At 44.3% G+C, this 24,563-nt stretch overlaps 1 protein-coding gene across 1 annotated transcript in view; it reads left to right on the top strand.

The window, feature by feature from the left end:
- The window catches only part of HSF5 (heat shock transcription factor 5), a 28,945-nt gene continuing 6,508 nt past the window's right edge, over positions 2,127 to 24,563 (top strand). The window contains exons 1-4 of the mRNA XM_021415314.1: positions 2,127 to 2,730; positions 5,770 to 6,141; positions 13,793 to 13,890; positions 19,553 to 20,077. Coding sequence (XP_021270989.1) covers positions 2,202 to 2,730; positions 5,770 to 6,141; positions 13,793 to 13,890; positions 19,553 to 20,077 — 1,524 coding nt within the window. The 5' untranslated portion in view covers positions 2,127 to 2,201. The remainder of the gene's footprint in view (positions 2,731 to 5,769; positions 6,142 to 13,792; positions 13,891 to 19,552; positions 20,078 to 24,563) is intronic.

Here is a 24,563-nt window from a genome sequence, read left to right as displayed (position 1 = left end):
TATCAAGTAGTCATGTTGTACAAAAATGAGCAACAAAGAATATTTGCTAACCAAGAACAAATATCAAGAAAATACAAGAACAATGTATTTTCACTCATGATTGAAAAAAAGCCAATTTTCTTTACATATGCTTTTTTAAAAAAATGGCTGCAAAGGCATCCAGAGCATTGCTAGTTTGGGGAAGAAAAGCTGAAGGATGTGTGGGGCTGGAAGGGTGACAAGGCAGGTGTTGAGTGAAGGCTGGAGGGGAGATGAAAGTGTGCAGGAAAGGAGGGATGTCGGGAGGAAGCAGCAGCAAGGCTGGTTGAGAAGGCCAGGCACTGCTGTCAGCTGGCAATGTAGATCTTGCACTGACCAACAACTTTCAACTGAGCTGCACTTCCTACTGAGATGCACTTCATTATTACTGATCTGCTTTAAGCGACAGGAAATTTCCAGTGTTCCCCAGAAACATCTTTGCTCAAAGACGTGGGCAGTCCAGAGGCTGACCTACCCAGGGACCGAAGGGGATCGTTACCCTCTCCTTGTCATCAGGCTCGCTCGGTGAGTCAAGCACACTCCCATCCGTGTGACACAGCCACCCGAGAGCTATGAAGCTGTTTCCTTCATGCTTCCCTCCTTCCGCATCTGCTGTGCGATTGTCTCGTGTGACCTGGCATGAGCTGTGAGGCACTGAAAGGTGCGAGCCGTGGCTTTGCCGGGAGCATGCAGCACTCTGGATGCTGATGAAAAAACATTCCATCATTAAAAACTCATCTGTTTTGCAGCTATGCGCTCATCTACAAAGTACTGGAGGAAATACTTTGAAGGGACTTCTTAGTTTCAAGGACTCGTTCTCTGCATTTTAGTTATGAACTACATATTGCTGAGCATGGCCTGAGTTATGGATAACACAATAAAACCATTCCTATCCCACCATCAGGCCCTTGTGGTCTTCTTGCACTCCAGCTGCACAGGGAAAGAAGAGAAGCTTTAAGTAATTCCACCGATGTAATGCAGGAGATAATCTGAGAAGATGTTTTGTGGACTTTTTCTCGATTTTCAAGTTTGCATTCAGTGTGCTTTACTTACAAGTTAGTGCTGTTTACACCTAGCAACCATTATATAATCTTAAGAGGATAAATTATAAATTATTACTGAATTATAAAAATGCAAAGCCCTTGGGAAGATGGTGTCACCTTCACATGGGTTGAAGGAGCTCACTAGAGCTGCGGGGCCATCATGCCTTGTGTAAAGTTACTCTTCCACAGCCCAGGTTTAGCTGTGACAACAGTGCTGGCAACAGTCCTGCTCTTTCCCACTGTTGCTACCGACTCAGAATAAGGACAAAAGTGCTCCATCTGCTCAGGACGGAGAAATAATCTGCTGGCAGAGAGGAACCTCCTAGCCCTCCTTACGATCACTTCTCCGTGTCCCATTTCTTGTTTTACCTGTCTGCTCTGATTTGAAGTGACCCCACCCCAATATTTCTGAGCTAGGCACAGACCAAACACCTACAACTACCCCCACGCTGCCAGACCCGCTGTGAAGATTTCTTCCTAGCACTTATTTCCGTGGAAGCTAACCCATGTTCCCCACGCCGATGGTCTCATTTTAACCCTTATTAAATCTGATCTGTACTGGAAGAGACCAGAACCACAGGTGGACTTTCAGGGCAGAAGTGACAACTGTTTCATCTTTCTCGGTGTCATATAAACCCACTTTCTTCTCCTTTTTCCAGAAGAAACCCACGGGGTTTCTCTCTCCCTGTGAGGCGCTGATAGGAGGCAGGCACCAGAGGAGCCATCCCTCGCAGAGCCGACGTTCAGGCTGACGAGGACGGCGGGCGCCTGAAGGGAATGAGACGGTGTGAGGGGGAGACCCGAGGGGATGGCGGCACTGTGGCTGGACGGAGAGGTGCTGAGGGCCGCTGAGGAGACGGCGGGGCCGAGAGGAACCGGTGGGGCTGAGCGGGACCTGGAGGCGCCGTAGTGTGCGGGCTGAGGGACCAGAGGCACTGAGAGGACTGAGGGGGCGGCGGGAGCGCGGCTGGACGGAGAGGTGCTGAGGAGACCCGGGGCGCTGAGGGGACTCGGGGCTGTGCGGCCAGAGATGGCGGCGGGGCCGCGCGTCGGGCGGTGCTCGGGCCGCTCCGGTGCTGCCCTGCGACGGCCCTCGCGCGGCGGCCGTTCGGTGGAGAGCGGCCGCCCCGTCCCGCGGCCATGGAGGAGTCGCTGCCGCCCGCCCCCATCAACCCCAACAACTTCCCCGCCAAGCTATGGCGGCTGGTGAACAGCCCGCGGTTCCGCTCCATCCGCTGGGACGCCCGCGGCGAGGGTCTGCTGATCGACCAGCCGCTGTTCGAGGCAGAGCTGCTGGGCCGCGCGGGGCCGCGCTTGGGGGGCGACGGGGCGGCGGGAGAGCTCTTCAAGACCACCAACTTCACCAGCTTCATCCGCCAGCTCAACCTTTACGGTTTCCGCAAGGTGGTGGCGGGCCCGCCGGGGCCCAGGGCCGCCTCGGAAACAGAGAGTGACGGCGGCTCGGGCGGGCACCTGCACCACTTCCACAGCCCGCACTTCCGCCGCGACCGCCCCGACCTGCTGGTCCACCTCAAGCGCATGACCAGCGCCAACAAGGCCAAGCTGGCGGCCGGCCTGGAGGTCAGCAGCCGCCCGCCGAACCGCTTCCAGCGCCTGCCCGGAGACCCGCCGCCGTCGCCCCCGACGCCCGGCAAGGCCGACAGGCCCGGTGAGGGGCGGGACGGCGGCTGGGAGCGGCCGTGCGGGCGGACAGGTCTACCCGCGGTGGGCCGGGAGTTGCGCGCTCCGGCGGCGGTGCGGCCACGCTCCGAGGGCTGGGACGTGCTGCGGGGCTGCACAGCTCCGCCCAGTGAGCATCAGTCCCTGCCCGTCGGCAGGGATGCGCGAGCCGGCTCCCGGTCGGTCTCTGTAAGGCAGAGGTCCTGTGGAGCACCACCAGTGCTGTGGGAAGGAGAAAAGAGCTGGCTGAGGGATCCCTGAAGGGTGTTTGTGAAGGCAGTTGGGTGACTGGGTAATAGCTGAACACATCGGAGCATGTTTTATTTCTCCTTAACCTTCCATAGGGGCTGTGAGCCTTCTGAAACCGGCCTGAGCTCTCAGAGGGTTATCCCACAAATCCCACACAGCTGTGAGGGAGGTGCAGTCAGTGCTGTGTGGGGCAGATGAGTGATCCTTTCTCTTGCCGAGCCCTCTCTGGCCCAGCCGTGGCCCCTCAGGTTGCCTTGAGCCAAAGGGCAGAGCACACAGCCCTTCTGAGGCGGACATGGGCAGGGCTGCAGGGTAGGAGGTGGATCAGGGCCGTGCAACCCTAACAGAATAAAGCAGGCAGCAGCGCTGCTTCCTGCATGCAGCCCTCTGTGGAGCAGATTGGGGTGTCCAGATATGTGTGCTTGGTTATTGTTTCTGAGCAGGAACTGTAATGTAATTCATGCGGTGTTTTCAGTAACGTGTGTGAAGTTACACCTGTAATAGCAAGAAAACAGAAGGAAACCTTTTAGAAGGGTGGTAGTGTGCTTCAGTACTGAGGCCAGAGAACATTTAAGGTTTTAAGGGTGTTTTTTTTTTTCAACATTTTTAAATTTTGAGCCCCTCACTACAAGAAAGGCATGGAGGCCCTGGAGCATGTCCAGAGAAGGGAACGGAGCCGTGAGGGGTCAGGAGCACACGTCTGATGGGGAGCGGCTGAGGGAGCTGGGATGGGTCAGTGTGGAGCAGAGGAGGCTCAGGGGAGACCTCCCTGCTCCCTACAGCTGCCTGAAAGGAGGTGGTGGTGAGGGGGGGTCGGCCTCTGCTCCCAGGTAACAGCAATAGGATGAGAGGTGATTTATTTAAGGTGTGTCAGGGGAGGTTCAGGTTGGATATTAAGAGAAATTTCTTCTCCAAAAGAGCAGTGCTGCACTGGCGCAGGCTGCCCAGGGAATAGTGGGGTCCCTGTCCCTGGAGCTGTTCCAGAGCCCTGATGATGGGCATGGTGGGGATTGGGCTTGGGGACCTTAGTGGTGTTTTTCAACCTTCATGATTCTATCATTCTATGACTTCAACGAAATCCGGTCTGACTGGTGTAATAAAGGCCATGGATAGAGTAAATCCTAAGAAAAATACAGCCGTTAAATCTTTGTCCCTTTATGGGTGCATTTTTGCCCCTGTTAGCTGGCGTTTGCTCTAGCAGCCTGAGTTTCTAGAAAGAAAGGAAGAACAAAGAAAACATTAGTTCTTACAGCACTCGAGTTCTGACAGGCTGACAATTTCCCATGCGCTCTGTGCTGTGCTATTTAGGGGCATGTCTTACTTTGCTGTAAATATGAGGTAATTTGATAGACGGAAGATATTTCTGTTTGCAAAGTGTCCCTCTGTTCCAAGTGTCTTGCAACATGTAGCTCGTGTTAAATATCCAGGAACAGTTCCTGTAAAGCAGCTGGCACATTGTAACCTGCCATCCAATGATGTTTCTGTGTTAAACCACATTATCTTAACTTCCCCATCCACAGGTAAAGTATAAACAAAGGAATTCTCATACTTCTCTTCATTCTGTGTTTTTGCATGATAAAAATACCAAACAGGAAATAAACAGCCCTATGCGTGAACTCTTACTGAATTTGGGGAGATTAGTAGTATTTAGTTAGTGATACTTAATGATTTGACGTGAATTTACAGAATAATGGCTATATGTTACCTATTTCTTTGATTAGTTCCTATCAGAGGAGTGAAAGAGCTGAATGTGAGACTGTTTTTCAGAAAGACTGGTTTGATGCAAGCTGTTCTGAAGCTCGTTATTAGCAAGGCTATATACAGTGCTGTGAGGAAGTCACAAGTACAGTAATAGTTTCCTGAATTCAGTAAGGCATTCTGGGTCTCTCTTCCAAGAATGTCAGAAAACCTCTAACAGAAATTATGTTGCCATTGTATAAGAGCAAATGACATTTCACAAAATAATAACCCAGAGATGGATAAAAGGAATACGCAGGAAATAAAACAGGAAAATTGTTTGGGCTTTCTTAGTCTAAACTGAACTGGTTGAGCTGACTGGGAAAAAGTTGACTTAGAAATGACAAGTGATCTTATTAATCAAAGCAAGTTTATGTATTTAAGAGAGGATATTCTTCTTTATTACAAACATACACAGTGATGAATTACAAATGAATTACTGAGCTTGTAGCATCCTTTCTCATTCTTCTTGAGGACTTGCTTGTTCTTGCAGAAATATTATTAATCTGTTTTAGAATTTTAACACGTCAGAAAGTTATGAAAACAACAGTAGCAAAAAACAAAACCCACAAGGAGTAAGTGACAGTCTGTAAGCATTGTTGCCAGGTCTGGATTACAAATCATTATTCTTTTTTTATCAGGTTACTCCTCATACTTGTTCCCTTTATCGTTATCACTGGTGCCGTTCTGTAACTTACAGAGAAGCCGAGCCATCTGCAGCTCTGCCTTCCTCCAGTGCTCATTTGCAGCTCGAGTTTTTTGTACTAGAGAACAAGAGGCTAGTGCAACGAATGACACTTGGGAGGAAGCAGTTGCTTTTATATCCTTGCTTACTGCTCTTTGTTCAGATCCAACAATGAATCTGCCACTGCAGCTGTTACTGTGTGTTTGGGTGGAAGAACAGTCAGCTTGTGGATTAGGCATACTGACGCGAAGATTGTCTTCCCAAATAGTGTTGTAGGGCCTTGGCTCCTGATATTACCTTTCATTACCTGTGACAACTCCTTTCATTAACGTTTGCTTTATTTTGTGCCTAATGCAGGGCTGCTGGCTGTAGGACAGTTTCACCGGCCTTATCAACGAGACAGCTTATTTCCTTACTCCTACATCTCAGCCTCACCGCAGAACCACAGCACTTTACCGTCAAAAAGCTTAGATCGGACTCCAATCCCTCCCAGAACATGGCAGAATTCTCTTGGGCTGGTTCCAGGGCACAAGGCGTCCGCAGCCTTCCCAGACAAGGGGATTGCCTTTCCCGTATTCCAGAGGCTTCCGACAGAGGTCACGTACACTCTGCAGTCCAGTGCCTCCCCTGTGACGCTTCAGCAGGTCTCTCAAGCCATTGCCACTTCCCCTGCAAAGTACAGCAGCTACACATCTCCCCTGCACTACTCACAAGCCTATTATCCAACAGGTAAGAAAAAAACTTCTAAAAGTGATACATATATATATATATTTTGCAGTGCTCTGTCGTTTGTGTTCCAGTGAGGACTGAAAATTGTAAAGACCTTTAAAGCAAAAAGTTTTTCTGTTCCATATTCCTGCCTTCCCTCCAGACTTGGTATCCTCTGGTGATTTTCCATATGGCCTCCCTGCTGAGGCTGAAGGGTGACGAGAAGAACATTTGTCTGCAACTAGGCAGTGTTAGCTTAACTTCCCCCGTTTTTGTTTTTTTTTAATTAAGAAAATCTGAGGGGGGTGATGTTAAATCGCAGAGAACTTGTTGGAAAGTAACACACTACTCCTTGCTCTCATGTTTTCCCAAGTAACTTTTTAAAGTCAAAGATCAATCACAAATTTTCTGCAGAATGTTTCATTCTGCTCTATAATCTGTGTCACTGTTTTCTTTTTTGTATGAGCTTCCTCAATAGTGTATTTTCTATGCGTTGAAGACTGGGGAGTTTCAAAAATCTTGACTACCTTCTTTGGTGCTAAAATTTTCAGTCTTACTTCAGACAAGTTTTTGGGTTTTGTTTTTCTAGAAGAGAAGTAATTGAAACAAATTATTGTCCTATTTCCTGCTCTTGCATTGAACTGGAAAAAAATACGCTTGTTTTGTTTATTTAATTTTTTTTTTCTTTCCCTGGAACTTCTGAAACTCGGATCATAGTGACTCTTGGCTTGGACAAACCAAAGCTCAGTTATTACTCTCACTTTCTGCCTGTTGCTCCCTTGGCAGCTGCACCTTCACTGAGTCAGATATCCCTGTTTAGAAACCTTGCATGTGGTGGCTGCTGTCATTCTCCAAAAAGCACACAATGAAATCTTCATCTCTTTTGTGTGTGTGTTCTGAGACCTCTGCTGGGAATGTTCGCTTCTGTTGCAAACAATAGTCACTAGTTTCCGTTACATACTTCTTGTCAAGGAGGGATTCTGAGGAATTATGCAAATCCTGTAGACACTTGTAAAGATTTAAGAAACATCAAACTTTTTGTCGTATGTTCCTTGCCCTGTGGTGCTTACAAAGCTTACTGGCAGCTAGTGCTTGCTTTACAAGCTGCAAGTTATTAAGTCTCCGCCCAGGAGCAGGGTGAGCTGAGAATACCAGTTGAAGATGGGAGATGGTTCCTGCTTCTTTCTTTTTGGGTGCGGATTATCTTGAGTTTTAGATGTCTCTTTCTCAACTGCTCCTCCAGACCTCTTCTGTAGTCCAGGAGAGGCAGTGGGCAGCTGCATGGTGTGATTTGCAGAGCTTGTTTTAGGCTTTGTTAAGAGGCACTACCAAGACATGAGTGATCTCACTCCATTTTGTGGCATTGGCTGTGGAGGAGTTGAGAGTGACTGGCTTAGATTTAAACCAGCATGTGTAGATCTCTGGAACTGGATGACATGAGTCTCTTGCACTGCAATTATAAAAGTTTGACGAAGAAATCAGTTGTGCTGTTGAAGAAACTTTTTTTCTCCTTTGCAGCACCATGGGAAAAGTACAGGCAGAATCTCGGGGGGGGATAGGGAAGCATGATAAAGGCATACTAAATTTTGCAAGGTGTAATAATTAAGGTGTAATTCAAACTGAAACAGAGAGTGTTATGGAGACTGAGGCTTTTGAAATTTCAGTGAACTCGTTAGTAGTTTTGAGAAGAAAGGTTTGCCATTTCGTTAGGCAGTATTAAAAATCTTTTCATTTTCACTGTTGCTTTGGACAGTGTTTTTACTGTTGATCCTGTGTACCTCTTTATCTCTGTGCTATCCTTTATTCTGTATATTACAGCATACAGAATGCTGAAAGCGTATTTTTTCATATGTATACATGGAAAAAAGTCTGCTTTCCTTCATCTTGAGAGCACAAAACCAAGATTAGCTTATTTGGAAGGTGATAGTTCATCTTAAAGTATGTATTTCATTAGAGGAGGGGCTAAAGAATGTATGCTCACTCTTGGAGCTAACTCTTTTCATTTTGTATATAATGAACACAATGTTTTTGAAGTCCTGTTAAATTAAATCAGCGTTGGAATTTGTGAAAAGATTTATCTCTATGTACGTTCAAATTTGTTTGTTAACTTAGGCAACAAAAAGATTTCCTTGTCTTTTTTCATTATGATTCTTATTGAAAAGGCACTAAACCAAGAGATGTTTGTCTGGATTTTTTGCTAGTATTAGAGCATAGTTTTAAAGATTTAATTTTGCGACTTCAGCTATCTACAAAACCTTTGGTAATTGTGGGATTGCATCAAAGGAGTGTAATGAAGCTTGACTATCATGAAGTATCCTAATAATGAAAAGTCAGTCAGTGAGACTATGTGAGAAATATTAGTTATTGGTGCCACCAGATACTGCAGGTCCAGTCGGGCCTTTTGAATACATCTGTGTCTGTAGAGTTTGTTTACATGTGATAACCCTTTGTGAGTGACAGCTTAGGAGTAGTTATGTTATTCTGAATGATAAATGTTCCACAAAGATAAATCCTTTTCTCTGTAAAGCCTAAAATTCACACATGCCTTGGTCAAAAGGGGCTTCTTAAAATAAATAAGCAGCTGTATCTTATACATAGTATCACAGTATCTGTTTTAACACAGCATAAATAGCACCGCATTTTCCCTTGAGAAAAGCAGACTGGATGCATTAGTAATGCACTTGTAAAACTAGTAGTAGGATTTATCTTGCCTAAGATTTATCTGAATGTACAATACTCACTTGTATATGCCTGGGCTTGTCATCTAGATTACATATATAGTCAGTAGAGAGAAACAGGCACCTCCCAGATCTTGAGTCATTCCAGCTTTCTTAGATATATACTGTTGGAAGACAATTTTTTTCTGGTGAGCCTGTTTCCTCATGAACTGTGTTGAGTGCACAGACGACTAGTTTTGGAAACTGGTAGAGTATGTAGTGGCAGTGCAATCAATCCCACTTAAATAACGAAGACAGTTCCCATTTTTCTTTAAGGAAGAGACCTTGGATGTCGTCCTATTTCTCCTCATTCTTTTAGTTAGTAAAGGATCAGGGCTTGCACAGCTGTTGTGTGCAGGCCCATCCCAGTGTGCTCATTGATCTGGCAAGAACAGGCACAGGTGCTCTCTGTAATTTCCTGACCCCACTTTATGATGAGTAACTAGCTTCCGTTAGGCATAGCCTAGGGACATGACATGATAAGGACACACTGAAAGGGTGGTCTTCATTATTCCTTGGTGTTTCACATGTAGGTTGTGCTCAAGTGGAATGGAAGAAGCTGGAGAGTGTCAGTCTCATCTCCTTTGGCTAACACAGAATCCCAGAATCGTAGGCTTTGGAAGGAACCTCTGGAGATTATGCAGGCCAGTCCCCTGCCAAACAGTTCCTTACAGCAGGTCACACAGGATAGCATCCACATGAGTTTTAAATATCTCCAAAGAAGGAGACTCCTCCACCTCATTGGGCAGCCTGCTCCAGAGCTCTGGCACCCTCACAGCAAAGAAGTTCTTCCTCATGTTCAGATGGAACTTCCCACATTCCAGTTTGTGCATTTTACCCCTTGTCCTGTTGCTGCACGCCACTGAGAAGAGCCTGGCCCCATCCACTTGGCACCTGCCCTTTAGATATTGATAAGCACTGATCAGATTCCCCCTCAGCCTTCTCTTCTCCAGGTGAACAGGCCCAGGGCTCTCAGCCTTTCTTCATAAGGGAGATGCTCCAGGCCCTGGCCATCTTTGTGGCACTCTGCTGGGCTCTCTGCAGCAGTTCCCCGTCTGCCTTGAACTGAGGAGCCCAGAACTGGACCCAGAGCAGAGGGGAGGATCACCTCCCTGCCCTGCTGGCCATGCTGTGTGCAGTGCACCCCAGGACACCACTGGTCTTCTTGGCCACAAGGGCACACTGCTGCCTCATGGTCAGCCTGTTGGCCACTTATTAATGTCTGTTGCCTTCTTGAGTACCTAGAGATGATATATGTTTTCCTCCAGTTTCCAGCAGATCTTTGAAGACATTACTGTTGTTGTTCAAGGCTGCATCAACTCTGTCATTAGATTGCTAGTTTGGTTAGCACTGTGCTTGAAAAGCAGCACTTAGCATGAAGGTGGGACCATTCCCAAGAGTCTGTTGGGATGTGGCTGTTGTGACTAGGAAGAATAAGAGGTTTCAATGGTATTAGCAGAGTCTGTGCCCAAGAATGGATCTGGATGCATTTAATTTACTGATATAGCTGTAGCCTTTATGCCTTCAGCAAAGGCATAAGTGGTTTTTACTTGTCTACTGAAACATTGTGAGCATGTAAAATAATATTATCTCAAGAGGAGAGAGAGGTATATAAGAATTTCCACTTTCTCATAATGGTTTCTAATTTGTTTAATGGAGTGCCTCACAATTTATATAGGACATTTTTGGAATTTCTTTACTTGTGTTTCTCTGTAATCTGTTTTTTTATTCTTGGACAAAAAATTGAGACTTGGCCTATTGAGGAGAGTATGTAATTTTTCTTTTTTAGTGACTTGTGACTCTGAAAGCCTTGAAATAAACGTTTGTATGGATTCCCTTGTAACCTTTTAGAACTTTTGCTCTTTATTTTCCAACAGCTAGATGTTACATCATTCCTTGGTTTTCCATATTGCACATCTGTCTCTGTCCCCTTGACTGCACCATTTGTGATTCTAAACACTTCTGGCTGCATGTACTCTAGGCTGGAGAGTCCTGCTTGGCTGTTGGTTCAGGGAAGTGTTTGGTGCATCCTCCACATTGCCCTTCCTGTAGCCTTCTCCAGTTCTGTTACTTTCTTACTGAAATGTAGAGTCCAAAAAGACACACAGTCATAGTGTGAGTAAATCGTAGATTTACGCAGCAATCAGTAATAATCTTCCTTTCTTTCCCCAGTTCATAACAATATCTGTTTCATTAGTGGCTTTGGGAGTCTTTTTGACAGCTTCTGAGTGTGAAGCTGATGTTTTGCTGAAGCTATTTACTATAACACCAACATCTAGCTCCTGATTATTGATGGACAGTGAAGAACCTATCACTTTCTGTGTGAAATCAGTTTGTTTTACTGAAGTACAGAGCTTTATCTGGTAGGTGGTGGCTTTGGGAGACTTCACAGAGTTGTTTCCGTGCCTGCACGGCTCTGCTCTTTTCTGCCATGAAAGAAAGCTGGTGTTATTAGCAACCATCACGTCAATACGATGGACATTTTCCCTGTTCACTTACCTACTGCAGGTCTTTCCAGACAGCAGCGAAGGCTGACTTCTCTTGAAAATATTTTTACTGACTCATACCCATTACATATTCACCAATGTCAACTAATTCTCTATTCTATTTTCTTCTATTTTTTCTTGATCAACTCTCAAGATTTCTGACTTGTGTTTCCTTTTAATGTTTTTATTAGTGTGCTTCTAAATATTTTCCTTTATGTTCTTTGCGACCTCTTTGGATATCCATATATATGTTCAGTATGTTTGGAATACGGTCATTCAACATCTGTGCAAGAATATTCACAGTGCATCCTTCAGCCCTCCCCTTGCCCTGTGAGCTGTGTTTTTCATTGCTCTCCACTTGTCCTGAGGTTTTTGTTGCTGGGCTGGTTGTAGTGCCGCTGCCGGCAATTCCATTTGTGTAAGCTGGTGTTCATACTCTGCACGTTGTATCCTGTAGGCTGTGAGAAATTTTCCATCTCTAGTTTTTATGGGCAGAAGGATGTCTCTTTTTTGACAGAAACCAAATCTATTCTGAGGCTGATCAATTTATTCCGTTTTATTTAAAAAGGCTATATTTCTTTCTTAATTTATTCAATAAATATTCATTTATTCCAAAAGATTCCACTTATCCCTGTCTCTTTAGTATTCAGATGAGAGCCGTGTTCCCTGTCAGTATTTCATAGCAGACTGTGCTTTTGCTGGTAGTTTCTCCTGGGTATGACTAGATTAACTGTGTCTTGGACAATAGGGCTCAGAAATTCATTCTCTGCAGTTAACAATGTAGGACAAAAGCATGCGAGTGAAGCAGGTAAGCTTGTTGAATCTTGATTCCATTTGAAGGCGTGAAGCACCCTAAATGAACTGACACCTTCACCTTTGGTGACACCACTTGTCAGTAAATACTTTCTTCAGCATTTTCAAAAAGTTGCTTGGATGTGTTACGAATCTCCTTTTGTGACTGTGGGTGGTGATGGTACTTAGGTAGGATTTTTCTGTCTTATGGTGGATTTTCTTCTGAAGTGTCTGCCATGATCCTGCGCAGACACCATCGTTGCTGTTTGGTCAGTCACTGCCACGGTCGGTGAGCTGCCAAAAATAAATCCTTGTGAGTGCAAACCATTCTGTCTTTATGACAGTTCTGCATTTCAGAAACGTTCAGAATCTGTCACCGGTCTCTAGTGTTCCACACAGTTTTGTGTTCCTCACTTTGACTTACAAAACTTACTATGTGTTTGATTAATGAGTTGCTTGTGCTGTAAGTACTGCTGACTGTGAGAAGAATGCTGTCATTTGTCTTTTAGTATTTTGTAGAAAATAATTTTTAATTGGTGTTTGCCTTATGTAGTACTCCACAAGCACTTCTTCCCTTCCTCTTTTTTCATTATTATAAAGACATTATTTTCTAGATGTTTGCTTCTCCTTAGAGTCACTTTAGCAGGTTGGAAGGAACTTCTTTGCCTTGCTGTTACAGAAGTCCTTCAAAAGCTGTTTTGGTGTTTCTCTTGGGTATGTAAACATAGTTTGGAGATTTCCGTGAGCGAAATATTACCAAACCAAGTTTTGTTTAGGTTTTTGGCAATATCCAGAGCAGGGATATGTCCACAGGTCATAGGATGTTCTCCTGGAAGAGGTCTGAATTTGATCATAGAGTTGCTCAGAATTAGCTTTTAAAGTTACAAATCATACGCGTATCTCGTGCTTGCTTAGGAGGCTGTCCACTGGCTCTTTCTTTGTTGTATTGCCCTCTTTGTTGCTGTAAACTGCACAAAAATTCCACAAGATCATATTAAAAGGGGCAGTAAAATGAGTGTTTTAAAAAAATCACGCTTTGTTATTCTAACAACTGTGTCGTGTGAAATCCCGTGTAAATTTCAAACATTACAAATAAACTTGATCTGTTTGCTGCCTCAAGTTATCCTTATTAGTCCCTGTTACAATCGTTGGACTTGATACCATCAAGCATTTATTTGTCTCAGAATGATGGCAGATTTTAGAAGTTGTCTGTCATGCAAGCAAGGCCTTTACTTTTAATTTAACAATTTCTGCATGTCACCAAATACAATTCCTGCAGAACACTGCCTCAAATACAAAGATGCTGCTGAGAATGAAATGGCTCCTTAATTCCAGTATGTATGTGTGAACATGTGTGTTTTTCTTGTGTGAATCCCCTTTCTGTGTGATGTTGTGATGGAAGGAGTCAGGCAGCTTAACAAAAGAGGGAATAACAGCATGCAAAAATTGTGATTATGAAGTTTCTAAGTGTGCGTATGTCAATTTTACAACATATGTATATAACATATTTTTTCAGATGAATAAATGAGTCATAAAATCAGTTGGGAGATTATACAGTTCTGGAATTTAGTTAGTTCACTGTGTCATTATTGAGCTGTTTAATCAAAGTAAGCAACAGAACTCTGCGTACCAAACACAAAGTCTGGAAGCCTGATAACTGTGTTTGAATTCTTGCAGCTGCGCTGCCGTGTTGCTCCCCTGGTACCCACATCAACCCTCTGACTTGCTGTGCTAGTCCTACAGCTCTGACCTACACCCACTGCAGCTTCTTCCAGGTGAGTGCAGCGTACTGCAATCAGGTGAAAGCAGAGGAAGGCTACATGGATGAGCTCTAGGATTATGGACTCTGGAATGAAGGATGTAAATTTGAAAACTGATCTACTTGAGAAAGTAAAACTGATGTGTATGTTTTACAATGTTTATTCCAAAGAACCACTGAATATTTAAAGAGGTACTTTTGTAATACTAGATTGGTTTCAAGGTAGCAGCACAGTGGATCTCCTCATCAGTGGAGAATTTTCCTCTGTATGAGATTCGTGCTTGACATCACCAGAACTTGTTCTAATTGACAACTCTACATTTACCTTTGAAGAATAACTTTGCCTAGACAAAATGCAATTCTGTAATATTATGGTAATACTGAGAAAGAGCTCCTTTTTTGTTATGCTTTTGTTTTGTTTTGTTTTTCTCATCCCAGACAGCTTTGTGCAGTCCATAGGTTCATTTGATGACTGAGAAAAACTGAGATGATTTTTGGAATCAGACACATCTCAGAGATGTCCTATTAAAATAACTTCAGTATTTTCTGCAATTGCATTTTCACCAGAATTATATAAAGCAACTTTGTTGGAGGAGCTGCCTTATCAAATATCAAAGATTTGAAGTAAAAATGCAAGGCCTTCCTTCTGTATTAGAGCACAATATATGTACTCTTTTTTTTTTGTCACAGAGGCAAGCAAAGCAAGTTACGCTTGTGTGTGTTGAAAAGGGGTTTACCTACCCAAGCTTGCTTATCCAGTTTCTTGTCTTGCAAATATCAACCTTTGTCTTTTATTCATGGCTTTTTTTTTTTAATATCATCTTATCCAAGACGTTCATGTTACAGCCAGAATATTGTGTTGGTGTGAGCACATAAATGGTCACTGGCCAATCATGCCACTGGTACTCTCATATTTATTTTGCACATAGTGCATCTTTGTCCTCTGACTTTCAGTTTGAGAGCTGTGGGAGCTTTTTTTCATCTAGGGCATGGTAATGAGTCTGAGTGCTGGGAAGTGACGATCAAATAAATTCTTATCACTGTGTTTGGGAGAGCAAATCATTCCAAGAGAGTCGTCAGGGCTGTTATCAGGGCTAGGTGAATAAGTACGCTATCCAGAGGGTCCAGTGAAAGTGATCTGCTTGAAGAAGCATGCCTATGGGCAGCGTGCAGAGCTGAAAGAGATTCAGGCTGCGTACTGGTGGATGCTGTGATAATGCAACTCTAACCAGGGAATCCCCAGTCTAAAGCTGTTGATGCATCTGGGCAGAGGGTGCTGGAAGGTATTCCACTGTGTGAACAGCCCAAGGGCAATCCCAGATCAGTTCTGCCAGCTATCGTGAGCAGGGTAACACAAATATCCTACAGAATGGACCAATAAAACTTAAATTTTGTGAGTCTTAGTGTAGTGCAGATTGCCTCTCCTGGAACGTGGTGATGGGGCACAGGACTGCAATTTGCCCGTGGTTCCCACTGAGTCGTGAAGAATAATCATTTTACCTTTTGTGTGCTCTGAGGAGATACTTCCCCAAACTTCTGCTGAGGCTTGCAGCCAGCTGCAATATTGACCATCCTCCCCTGCCTGTGTGTTATCATCAGTAACCACTTGTACAAATCCTCAAAAGCAGTAGTATATATATATACACCAAACTGTCAAAGTTAGTTAACAAGTGACTGGAGCAGTCTGGAATGGTAGAAGAGATGCCATCCTAATGAGGTTCAGTAAGGCCAAATGCAAGGTGCTGCACTTCAGTCGGGGCAATGCCAGGTATGTGTACAGACTGGGTGAAGATCTTAGTGGGAGCAGCCCTGTGGAGATGGGTTCTGATGGAGGAAAAGCTGACCTGAGCCAGCAGTGTGCAGCCTGGAAGGCCTCCAGCACCCTGGGCTGCATCAGCAGAGGGGTGGCAGCGGGCAGGGAGGGGACTGTCCCCCTCTGCTCTGCCCTCATGAGGCCCCACCTGGAGTCCTGCGTCCAGGCCTGGGGCCCCCAGCACAAGAAAGATGTGGGGCTGCTGGAGGGGGTCCAGAGGAGGGCACGAGGGTGCTCAGAGGGCTGGAGCACCTCTAATACAGAGACAGGCTGAGGGAGCTGGGGGTGTTCTGCCTGGAGAAGAGAGAGCACCTGGGAGACCTCACTGCGGCTTTACAGTACCAACCAGCAGCTTATAAACAGGAAGGAGGTTTTTACTGTGGCAGATAGTGATAGGACAAGGGGGAATAGTTTTAAACTAAAAGAAGAGAGATTTAGGTTAGATGTTAGGAGGAAATTCTTCACCCAGAGGGCAGTGAGGCCCTGGCAATGCTGCCTGAGAAAGATGTGGGTGCGCCATCCCTGGAGGTGCCCTAGGCCATGATGGGCCCTGGGCAGCCTGAGCTGATGGGGGGCAGCCAGCTCACAGCAGAGGTTGGAACTGGGTGGGCTTTTAGTTCTATTTCAGCCCAAACCATTCCATGATTCTGTGGTTCAGTAAGACAGCGAGCACATTGGTGGTCAGCAGGTTGATTCTCAGCCCTGTTTCTTTTGGGTCCAAGACAGTGCTTTGTGGTCTTGGAATTGAAACTAGGAATTGCTGACCAAGAAGGCGTAACCCTTGTCCTAGTCTTTACTGATTCTTTCAGAGAGCATCCATTTAAGTTTAGGAGAGATTAAGACAGGTCCAGCTGATTGGGAGTAGGAGGCCGCTGCTGGGTGTGCAGTAGAGGAGTGACCCTGACTGCAGTGGCAGACCAGGATGCAGGTAAAATGTCTGTCTGCCCACAGCTCTCCAGGGGAAGCTTCTGAGAATCAGCACAGGAAGAAGCCACACATAACAGCTGATTAGGGTACGTGTCGGCAGGTTTCTGTAATCAAGAGCTTTAAGGATTTGTATTACACTCCATTACTATGGCCTGCAAAATTGGGAGCTCAAGTACAGCCTTGTTTTCTTTTCATTTGGTTTCTCTGGTGGAGTGGAGTGATGGTTAGTGTGATGAAGCAGTATCCTTGGGTGGGAATGAGAGTCTGGTGAGAGGAAACCAGCTGCCTCCTGCAACAGCTGTTCTGGGAGCTCACAACCATCACTGCCGAACTGCCCAGCTCTTTTGTCATAGCTGTGAACTGAGGCTACTGATTGGATTTTAGTGATATATATATATATGTATATACCACATATATTTTAAACCAGCAGCCCTGCTATTTGATCGCTGCTCTTAGTGTTTTATTAAGCTGTCAGTATTTCCCTGTGGAACTGAAGCAAGTGTTAACTGGCAATAGAAGCAATAAATATGGGAGAACAAAGAAGAAAATAAACTTCCCTGACTTTAAAGCAGTGCTAAGTAGTTTGTGTTTGTTTGTAATAGGAATGGTAATCAGCCATGTTATTTCAAGGTGAAATTGAATCTGAAGCACTTGTGAATGGTAGCACAAGGACCCAAGCCAGGTTGGTTTAGTCCTAGCAGTCACCTAAGAGGCACAATTGTGCTTTGCTTCCTCTGTACACTATGTAGTCTTATAATAAGTGAAATGCATATCTTCCCTTTCACCTCTTTTGCTAAATCAGACCTTTTTTCTTCTTCAGCTCCAAGGACAAGCAATCTTCAGAGCCTTTACCCAAGTAATCTTTAGTCTTTGGAGTCCTGGCTTCCCAATCTTTATCACTTTGCTTTGCTTCATTGCTGCCTCCCTCTCACACTTGTCTGTCATGTGATTTCTAGGTAGATTGAAAGGATTTTTGCTGTGTCCTGTGTGCGGGCATTTTCTCCTATTGGAAATGCATGCAAGATCCTACAGCGCACGCAAGAAGATGGTTATGTGTTCTAACAGCTTCAAGCTGAGCTCTACGAGGAAGAGGCGGAAGTTGTAGTGTGTTAGTTGGTGGCTTGCTTTTTTGGTTTTGTTTCCCTTTTGTCAGGGGTGATCTCATCCATGGGCAGTTGACCTGTTTACCCAGATCTTCCCTAAAATCCTGCTACTTAAGACAAAAAATAAACAGTGCAATAAATAAACAAGAAACATCTTGTATTAATATGTAAAAAAAAGTATAGCTGGAAAAAAATTACATGAAGGTGACTAAGTTCAAACTCATATCTTTAAAATATTAAGATGGCTTGCGAAAAGATTTTGCTTAACCTAAATTTATCAGATTCAAGGTTTTATCTTTTTTCTTTTTCTCCCTAAAAGTGTATTGTTGTCTGCAGATGAGCACAACTACGTAAGTCTGCTACAGGACTTGTCTTCATATACCCAGAAGAAGGGATCTTGATATTCTCTCATCTGTTTGTGATATTTCCTTCAGGGACTTCTGATGTTCGTGCTGCTGAGAGACCAGATGCTTCAGTGACTTTTGATCTGCTGTGACTTTCCTAATCCTGTGGCTTCCTGTTCTCTAATATATTCATCTTTTGAAATAGCTTTTCAATGGCCCTTACCTCAGCTAGAATGTTTGAGGAAAATGAGTGCTAAGGACTAATCCTACCAGATCTCTTCCAAAGTAAGACCGTATTTTAAATATACCTGAGTTTCTGTTCAACATCATTGTATCACTTATTTATCGGAAGAAATTACCCTTCCATTATTCTTTAAATCTGAACAATCTCCAGAAGAAATAGCAGTACAGGCACAGGCTGTTAGAATGTGGTTTGTCATTTCCTTTGGGTAGGACTAGCTGCTTTTGTAACTCTTCATTGCCTTCTTTCTGCTTTGAAAGTTCTTTGATTTATATGAATTCTACTAAAAAAGATCACTGTATTGCTCACTGTGTCCTGTTATCTAGACATGTCATTCCAGTGAAGTCTTTCAGTAGCGTTCAGACCAGTCCTGTGGTGGTGAAGGCAGACTCAGTATGTTCTCCAAGAAGTGTTTCCAACCTGAAGTTCTGCAGGGCTTTGTACAGATTTATGTAGACTTTGAGTCACACATGTGAGACGCACTGCTACAAGAGGAGTGTCTGGGTCGGAGGCTGTGACAGACGGCGAGATTCTATGGTATTTTGTTTTCATAGGTATCTGGAGTCCCTTTCATTTTGGGACAGGAGTGTCCTTGGAAATCACTCATTGTGTGAATGTGTATATGGACAATCACTAGAAGAGGGAAAAGATGTCATTGGTAGGTAACTGCGAGCTCCTCATGTTACGTTGTCCCTATGCATGTTTACAGCATACATACCCTTTTTCTCTTGCTTAAAAATCTTGTGATTTACATTATTTTTATACATAACAGGATTGCTTGAGCTTTAGAGGAACTGACGTCAGGTACATGTGCTCTATCCTTTTCTGTCACAAATGTTTCATGTGAAGGGAGTGGTTGTAGCGTGACTCCACAAATCCTACCAAGACTGGAAGTTTCTGATTTTAGTGGTTGGGTATATGTTTACTGGCAATGCAAACTGTGTGCAGACCATGCATCTGAAAGAGTACGTGAGTGCTGTTAAGTAGCCTTCCTTTCTCTCCAGAACAGACTCAGACAGAACAAAGTAAGCTTGCTGTAAGGTGGATAAGGAAAACTAAGCCAAATCAGTAGGCTTTTTTAATTAAACCTGCTGATCTAACTGCAAGTAACAAACAAACTTTCATGCTTTTGAATTTACAAACTCTTCTGTTGATTGCCGAGGTTCATTTACAGAACATTGCAGAACCAGTGTACGTCCTGTCGTTATACATTTTGGAAAGAAATATTCACTGCATTTTGTTTCTCCCAGAGTCCTCCAATGCAGTCACCTTATGCGGTTGAGTTCCTGCCCTCTAACTGGCCGTATCATACATCTGATGAAAGCAAGAAGACAGAAGTAAATCTTGAAGCTGTGTTTCAGATTGTTGATGAAATGCGTTCATCACCTAAAGTTGAATTGGTGAAAGTGGAGCCTGTGGAGAACCAGTGGTCAAGCCCTCAGTCCAACAGAGGTCAACCGCTGCTAGCTGATACTGAGAACGACGATCCACCTTCCGATGAAGAAAGCCGGCTGGAACCTCTCACCCCGGTGGTGTCAGATGTTACATCGTTTGTGGTGGGAGATCAAGAAGCAGCTTGTTCTCTGTCACAGCCTTCGGAATATCTTTACACTCTCCCTGCCGCTGCGTCTGTAGAATGTGCTGCTGCTCAGGTAGTGCGAGAACCTGTGGCCACGCAGGAAGCACGAGCAAAACTGAGAGAAGAACCAGACCACCTCCCAGCCCAGTTCTCAGCCATGTTTGTTCGGGAGGTGCAGCCGTTCAGTCCACAGAAGGTAAGCGGTGAAGGGAGATAAAACAGCCTGTGTTTTGAGATAACTCTGTTCAATCGTAATGCTGGGTTCTGGTCTGATAGCTTTAATTTTTTTTTTTGCATTCTTAAGAACTAAAGATTTCTTTAATTAGGATTTTAATGGATAGTGAAGAATTTGTTTGGTAAAGCATGATTTAAAAAAAAAATCTATTCTTTTTAAAAGGCAATGGAAAAGCATCCCTTGTTAATGGCATGTTGGCCATTATGATGTCCAAAGCTTGGCCTATGGTGGCCAAGTTAGGCCACTCAGTTGCATGAGAAAAATGCATTGTGCAGTTGTGTTGACAGTGTCGAAGTGGAAGCTTTTTTGAGTTACAACATACTTCCTTTGCTCATAAATAAAAAAGAGTAATTGAAGGCAAAGATTTTTTGTTTGAAATTTATATAGGTATTCCCAGCAAATAATTACTAAGTTTCTGTTTTCTGTGGAAAGCGTAATTTATTCATACGTGGATGGTATTTAGCATTTTCATTTGCACTGCCACGTGTTCCAGGTGTTACTCTGTTAAAGCAGCAAATACATGCTCTACTTTGGAAAAAGAAACAAAACCAAGAAGCTTACTGAGTCTCCTTGTGGCATGAGACCTACCTTGCATATAGGCTCTCAAAACGTTGTACGTATGTCTAGATGACTGTCGTGTTGATGCCTTCAGCTAAGTTTCAAGCTCTGAAGTCCTCAGGTGGTGGGAACTTGCCATTGTTCTCAATGTCGTAAACATTACTCACCTTCATTTTAGGTACATTTAGAGAAAGAGATGTATATTCTGATCAGGATTCTGCAGGAATCAAGCTAGTTACTCAGCCTCACGTAGAGAAGAGCACTTCCTTGTGCTGTGCTCATTGCTCATTAGTGAGTTTCCATTCATTTTCTGAACTGTTGACCACAGTTTAAATGTTTTCAGCGTTGGCATCTTCAGAACAGTATTTTTAGAAGTGTACTTTTCCTTTGTGGAAGACTTTGGGAGTTTGTGTTCCTGGCTCTCTTGTTAGGAATGGAGTAATGGAACAGGTTGACGAGGTGGTGGATTCGCCATCCCTGAAGACGATCTAGCTCAGGCTGGACGGGGTGCTGAGCACGTTGTCAAGCTGTGGGTGTCCCTGTTCACTGCAGGGAAGTTGGACTAGATGCCTTTAAAGTTCCCTTCCAACTCAAACCATTTTATGATTCTATGAACTCAGTGCATGAGCCATGGACTTGTTTGGAGGAGGAAGATGCTGTGGTTTTGAGACCCTCTTATGTTTGTCCTGCATGAGAATCCAGGAGCTGGTCCCGGTCTGTTTCTCTGGAAGTTAACTGCTTAAATAGCTGGGGATTATTCTGCACTGAAGAGAAATTTGGGCGCTGTTAGGCCTTTTGTTTGACAGCTTTGCTCTTTTTGTTAGGAGTATTCTACATCTTACTTGTCTCCCCTTGCCAAACTGGAGGCAGGGTTAACCTGCCCCACAGCTGCCTCTTGTCCAGTGGTATTTCCAGGGCCTGGGATCACCGCAGGCACAGAACTCTCCAAAGTAGGTTTCTGTGCTTGTATATCCATTAGGCTCCTACATAATGTGCTGTCTTCCTTATCCCTGAATCTGGAAGGCTTCCACAGCTCTCAGTAGCTCGGTGTCATGGAATTCAAGGCAAGCTTATGGTAAAATACTGCCCATGTAGGTAAGGCTGTTTTATTCCTCTGTGTAGCAGCGGAGGAGGAGCGAATTCCTCTGGTGCTAACAAACGAACATCAGAACAGCTCCGCTGGGTCCGATCACAGCCTGATTGCCGGCGTCAGGCCTCAAGACAATAGCTGTAACCTGATGCTCGGGGAAGAGCAAGCACAACGCGTGCAACTAGAACGGGGCGTTGCTCCTTGTATTTCCAGCGGGAGGACTTGGGATGATGCTGCGTACCTGATGTTCGATTTCTATTCCCTGCGCTGAAGTCAGCCCTTGAAACCACGGGAATTGGAGCGTTGACCAAACAGATCCTTTGCTTGCTATCTGCTGCTCGAAGAGCTTCATCAGCCATCTGCAGCCGCTTTCTCCATGCAGCTGTGATTCTGGAAGTCTGTCGCAGCCTCCTCAGCAGTCTGCTCCCCAGGCTCCCTCTGGTAGTGTCCTCTGTGTGGCAGCTGCTCTGCGATCTCCGAGTTTGCTTTCAGCCTCTTCTGTTTCTGTTAAATCCTTTCTAAAATGAAGAGACCGTGGCTGCACACCACATTGAAGCTGCAGGATAACGATGGGTTTTTACAATGATACACAGGCATTTGTTATTTTTGTTCTCTGTTTCTTCCACAATATTTCCTATCTCTTAAATGGTTTTGGAACAGCTGTTGCACCTTGAACTGTCCTCTCCATAGAAAGGTGTACACCTGCTTTGTTCTGCTTCCTGGCTTAAAACCCAGCAAATTAAAGAGCAATCCTTTGCATGAAAGGTCTTAGTACATTCAACAGTCCAGGTTCAGCATTGTCGTCTTAGCCTCGGTGAATTCCTGTCCTTGTCTTTTTACACATTTTGGCCTCAAATGGGCATATTTTAATGTACTCTTACTCATAAGAAATATTTTATTTTCTTCTTAAAGTGGAAATGCAGCACTTCTGGGATGCTTGTTCAAGGGGAATGTGCCTCCTGTTTTGTGGTCTCCTTGGTAGTATCCCTGGCTGAAGGCTGAGACTCTTGCTTGCTTGGGGGAAGGTTAATCCAGCAAACCCCATTTGTGTGAGACCGAGGCTCCTTTTAGTAACGTTGCTTCTCATCGTGGTTCCAGCTGGGCACAGGAGTCACGTAAGCACTGAGTCACAGCAGGTTTTTTTTGCAAACAATTTGGCATTTTTTCAATAACCGGAGTGAAAAGGCAAAACTTTCACATCTGTCAGCTTTGGTAGCTTTGTTTGATTCTGTGCCAAGCAGCACTCGGGACGGAGCTGCAGCGGTGCTGGGCCCGAGTGAGGAGTCTTTCCGCAGATGTGGCAAAGCCATAATCAGAAGCACATTCACTTATAAAAATAAAAGAAATGAAGAGAGCTTTGGAACCAGATTTATGTGAGCTAGACTGATGCTGTTAGGATGGAAATCTTCCTATTGCCAGTTTCAAAAAGATTATTAAAAGAGTTGGTGGATAAGATCCTATATACACGGTAAAAAAGGGAATGCTGCATACTCCTTTTCCTAGGAGGCTTTATTATGTAGAAGTCAATGGGAATGGAAAGGTTCAAATCATCATGTGAAGAAGTGTTAGCACACAGCTGCTGATGTTCCAAAGTGTCTGTACCTGCTCTGTGACCTGCCATCCTTCCCTAATTGTAAGAGTTTGTCTCAAGAAACTCGTGTGCTGTCTGGTGCAGATAATGAACTACAGACCTCCTTCCTTCTCTTTGCTTTTACACGTCGGGAGAAGCTGTGGTTCTGATGTCAAAGAGGCATAGCTATCCAGATGGTTTTCCTATTAGCTAATTAATGCTACTAATGCAATACATATAGACAACACGTTTCAAAGAGCAAATTCTGCCGTAAAGTGACCAAACCTGTAGCAAGTCCAGGGGCTTTCTGGGGGAGCTCCCTCCCTGGATGTTTCAGATGCTGTATTTGCAGAAGCCTTTTTGAAAATTAACATACAGCTTCAACAGAGAATCTGTGTGTATTTCTATTAATATGCATACACATTGCCTTTTGTATATTTAATACCAAGCAATGGCAGACTCAAGGGAGAGAGAGTGATTTCTGGAACTACTGATGTCTTACTGTGATGACCTTTTGCCCTCTGTAAGCTCACAAATACCAGTTTTCAGAAGCTTTCTTTTTGCCTTCATAGAAGGAAACACTGCAGGCTCTGAACAATCCCTCATCTTATGATGTGATTGATAGGATATTTGCAGAAGAGCTCAGTGCTCTAGAACAGGTGATAGTGAGAACATCCTTCTGTCTGAAGGTGAATTCCAGGTGCTTAATCGTGCTTATTTTTACTTCCTTATTGGGACAGAATCATAGCTTGGTTGCTTGGCTTTTTTTTCCTTTTTTTTTTTAACCTACAGATTTTGCCACATTGTTAGAGAAATACTCAAGTTCATGAAATGGTTGCCTGCAAAATACATGTGGAGCAGCAGCAGAGGGCTCCAAAAAGCAAGCAACAACATTATAATGCAATCTCTTACCAATTCAGTGGGGTGGGGTGAGATTTCCAGCCAGAAGGGCTCCGCTTGCCTGCGTAGTTTTGCAGCACACAGCTCTGTCAGGTTGTCCGAGGTACACTTGTCATTAGCAGTGCAGCTGTTGGTACCAGTGAGTGCACCTGGGTTTCTTCTGCTTCACTTCTCATGCCTGGTGTGGTGACTGAGGGCGAAGTTGACACTGTGAGTACATGTACTCTTTATGTTCTGGCTTTCTGACTTCATGTTTTGCTTAATACGACATTTTGTAAGAGCTTGACTTTGAACTTGGCAACCTGAACTCTGAGTTAAAAACGCTTATA

This window comes from Numida meleagris, chromosome 18 (assembly GCF_002078875.1).
Source record: "Numida meleagris isolate 19003 breed g44 Domestic line chromosome 18, NumMel1.0, whole genome shotgun sequence".
Classification (NCBI taxonomy): domain Eukaryota; kingdom Metazoa; phylum Chordata; class Aves; order Galliformes; family Numididae; genus Numida; species Numida meleagris.
The sequence above is the reverse complement of the archived record's forward strand: the minus strand, read 5'-3'. Positions and strand labels throughout refer to the sequence as shown.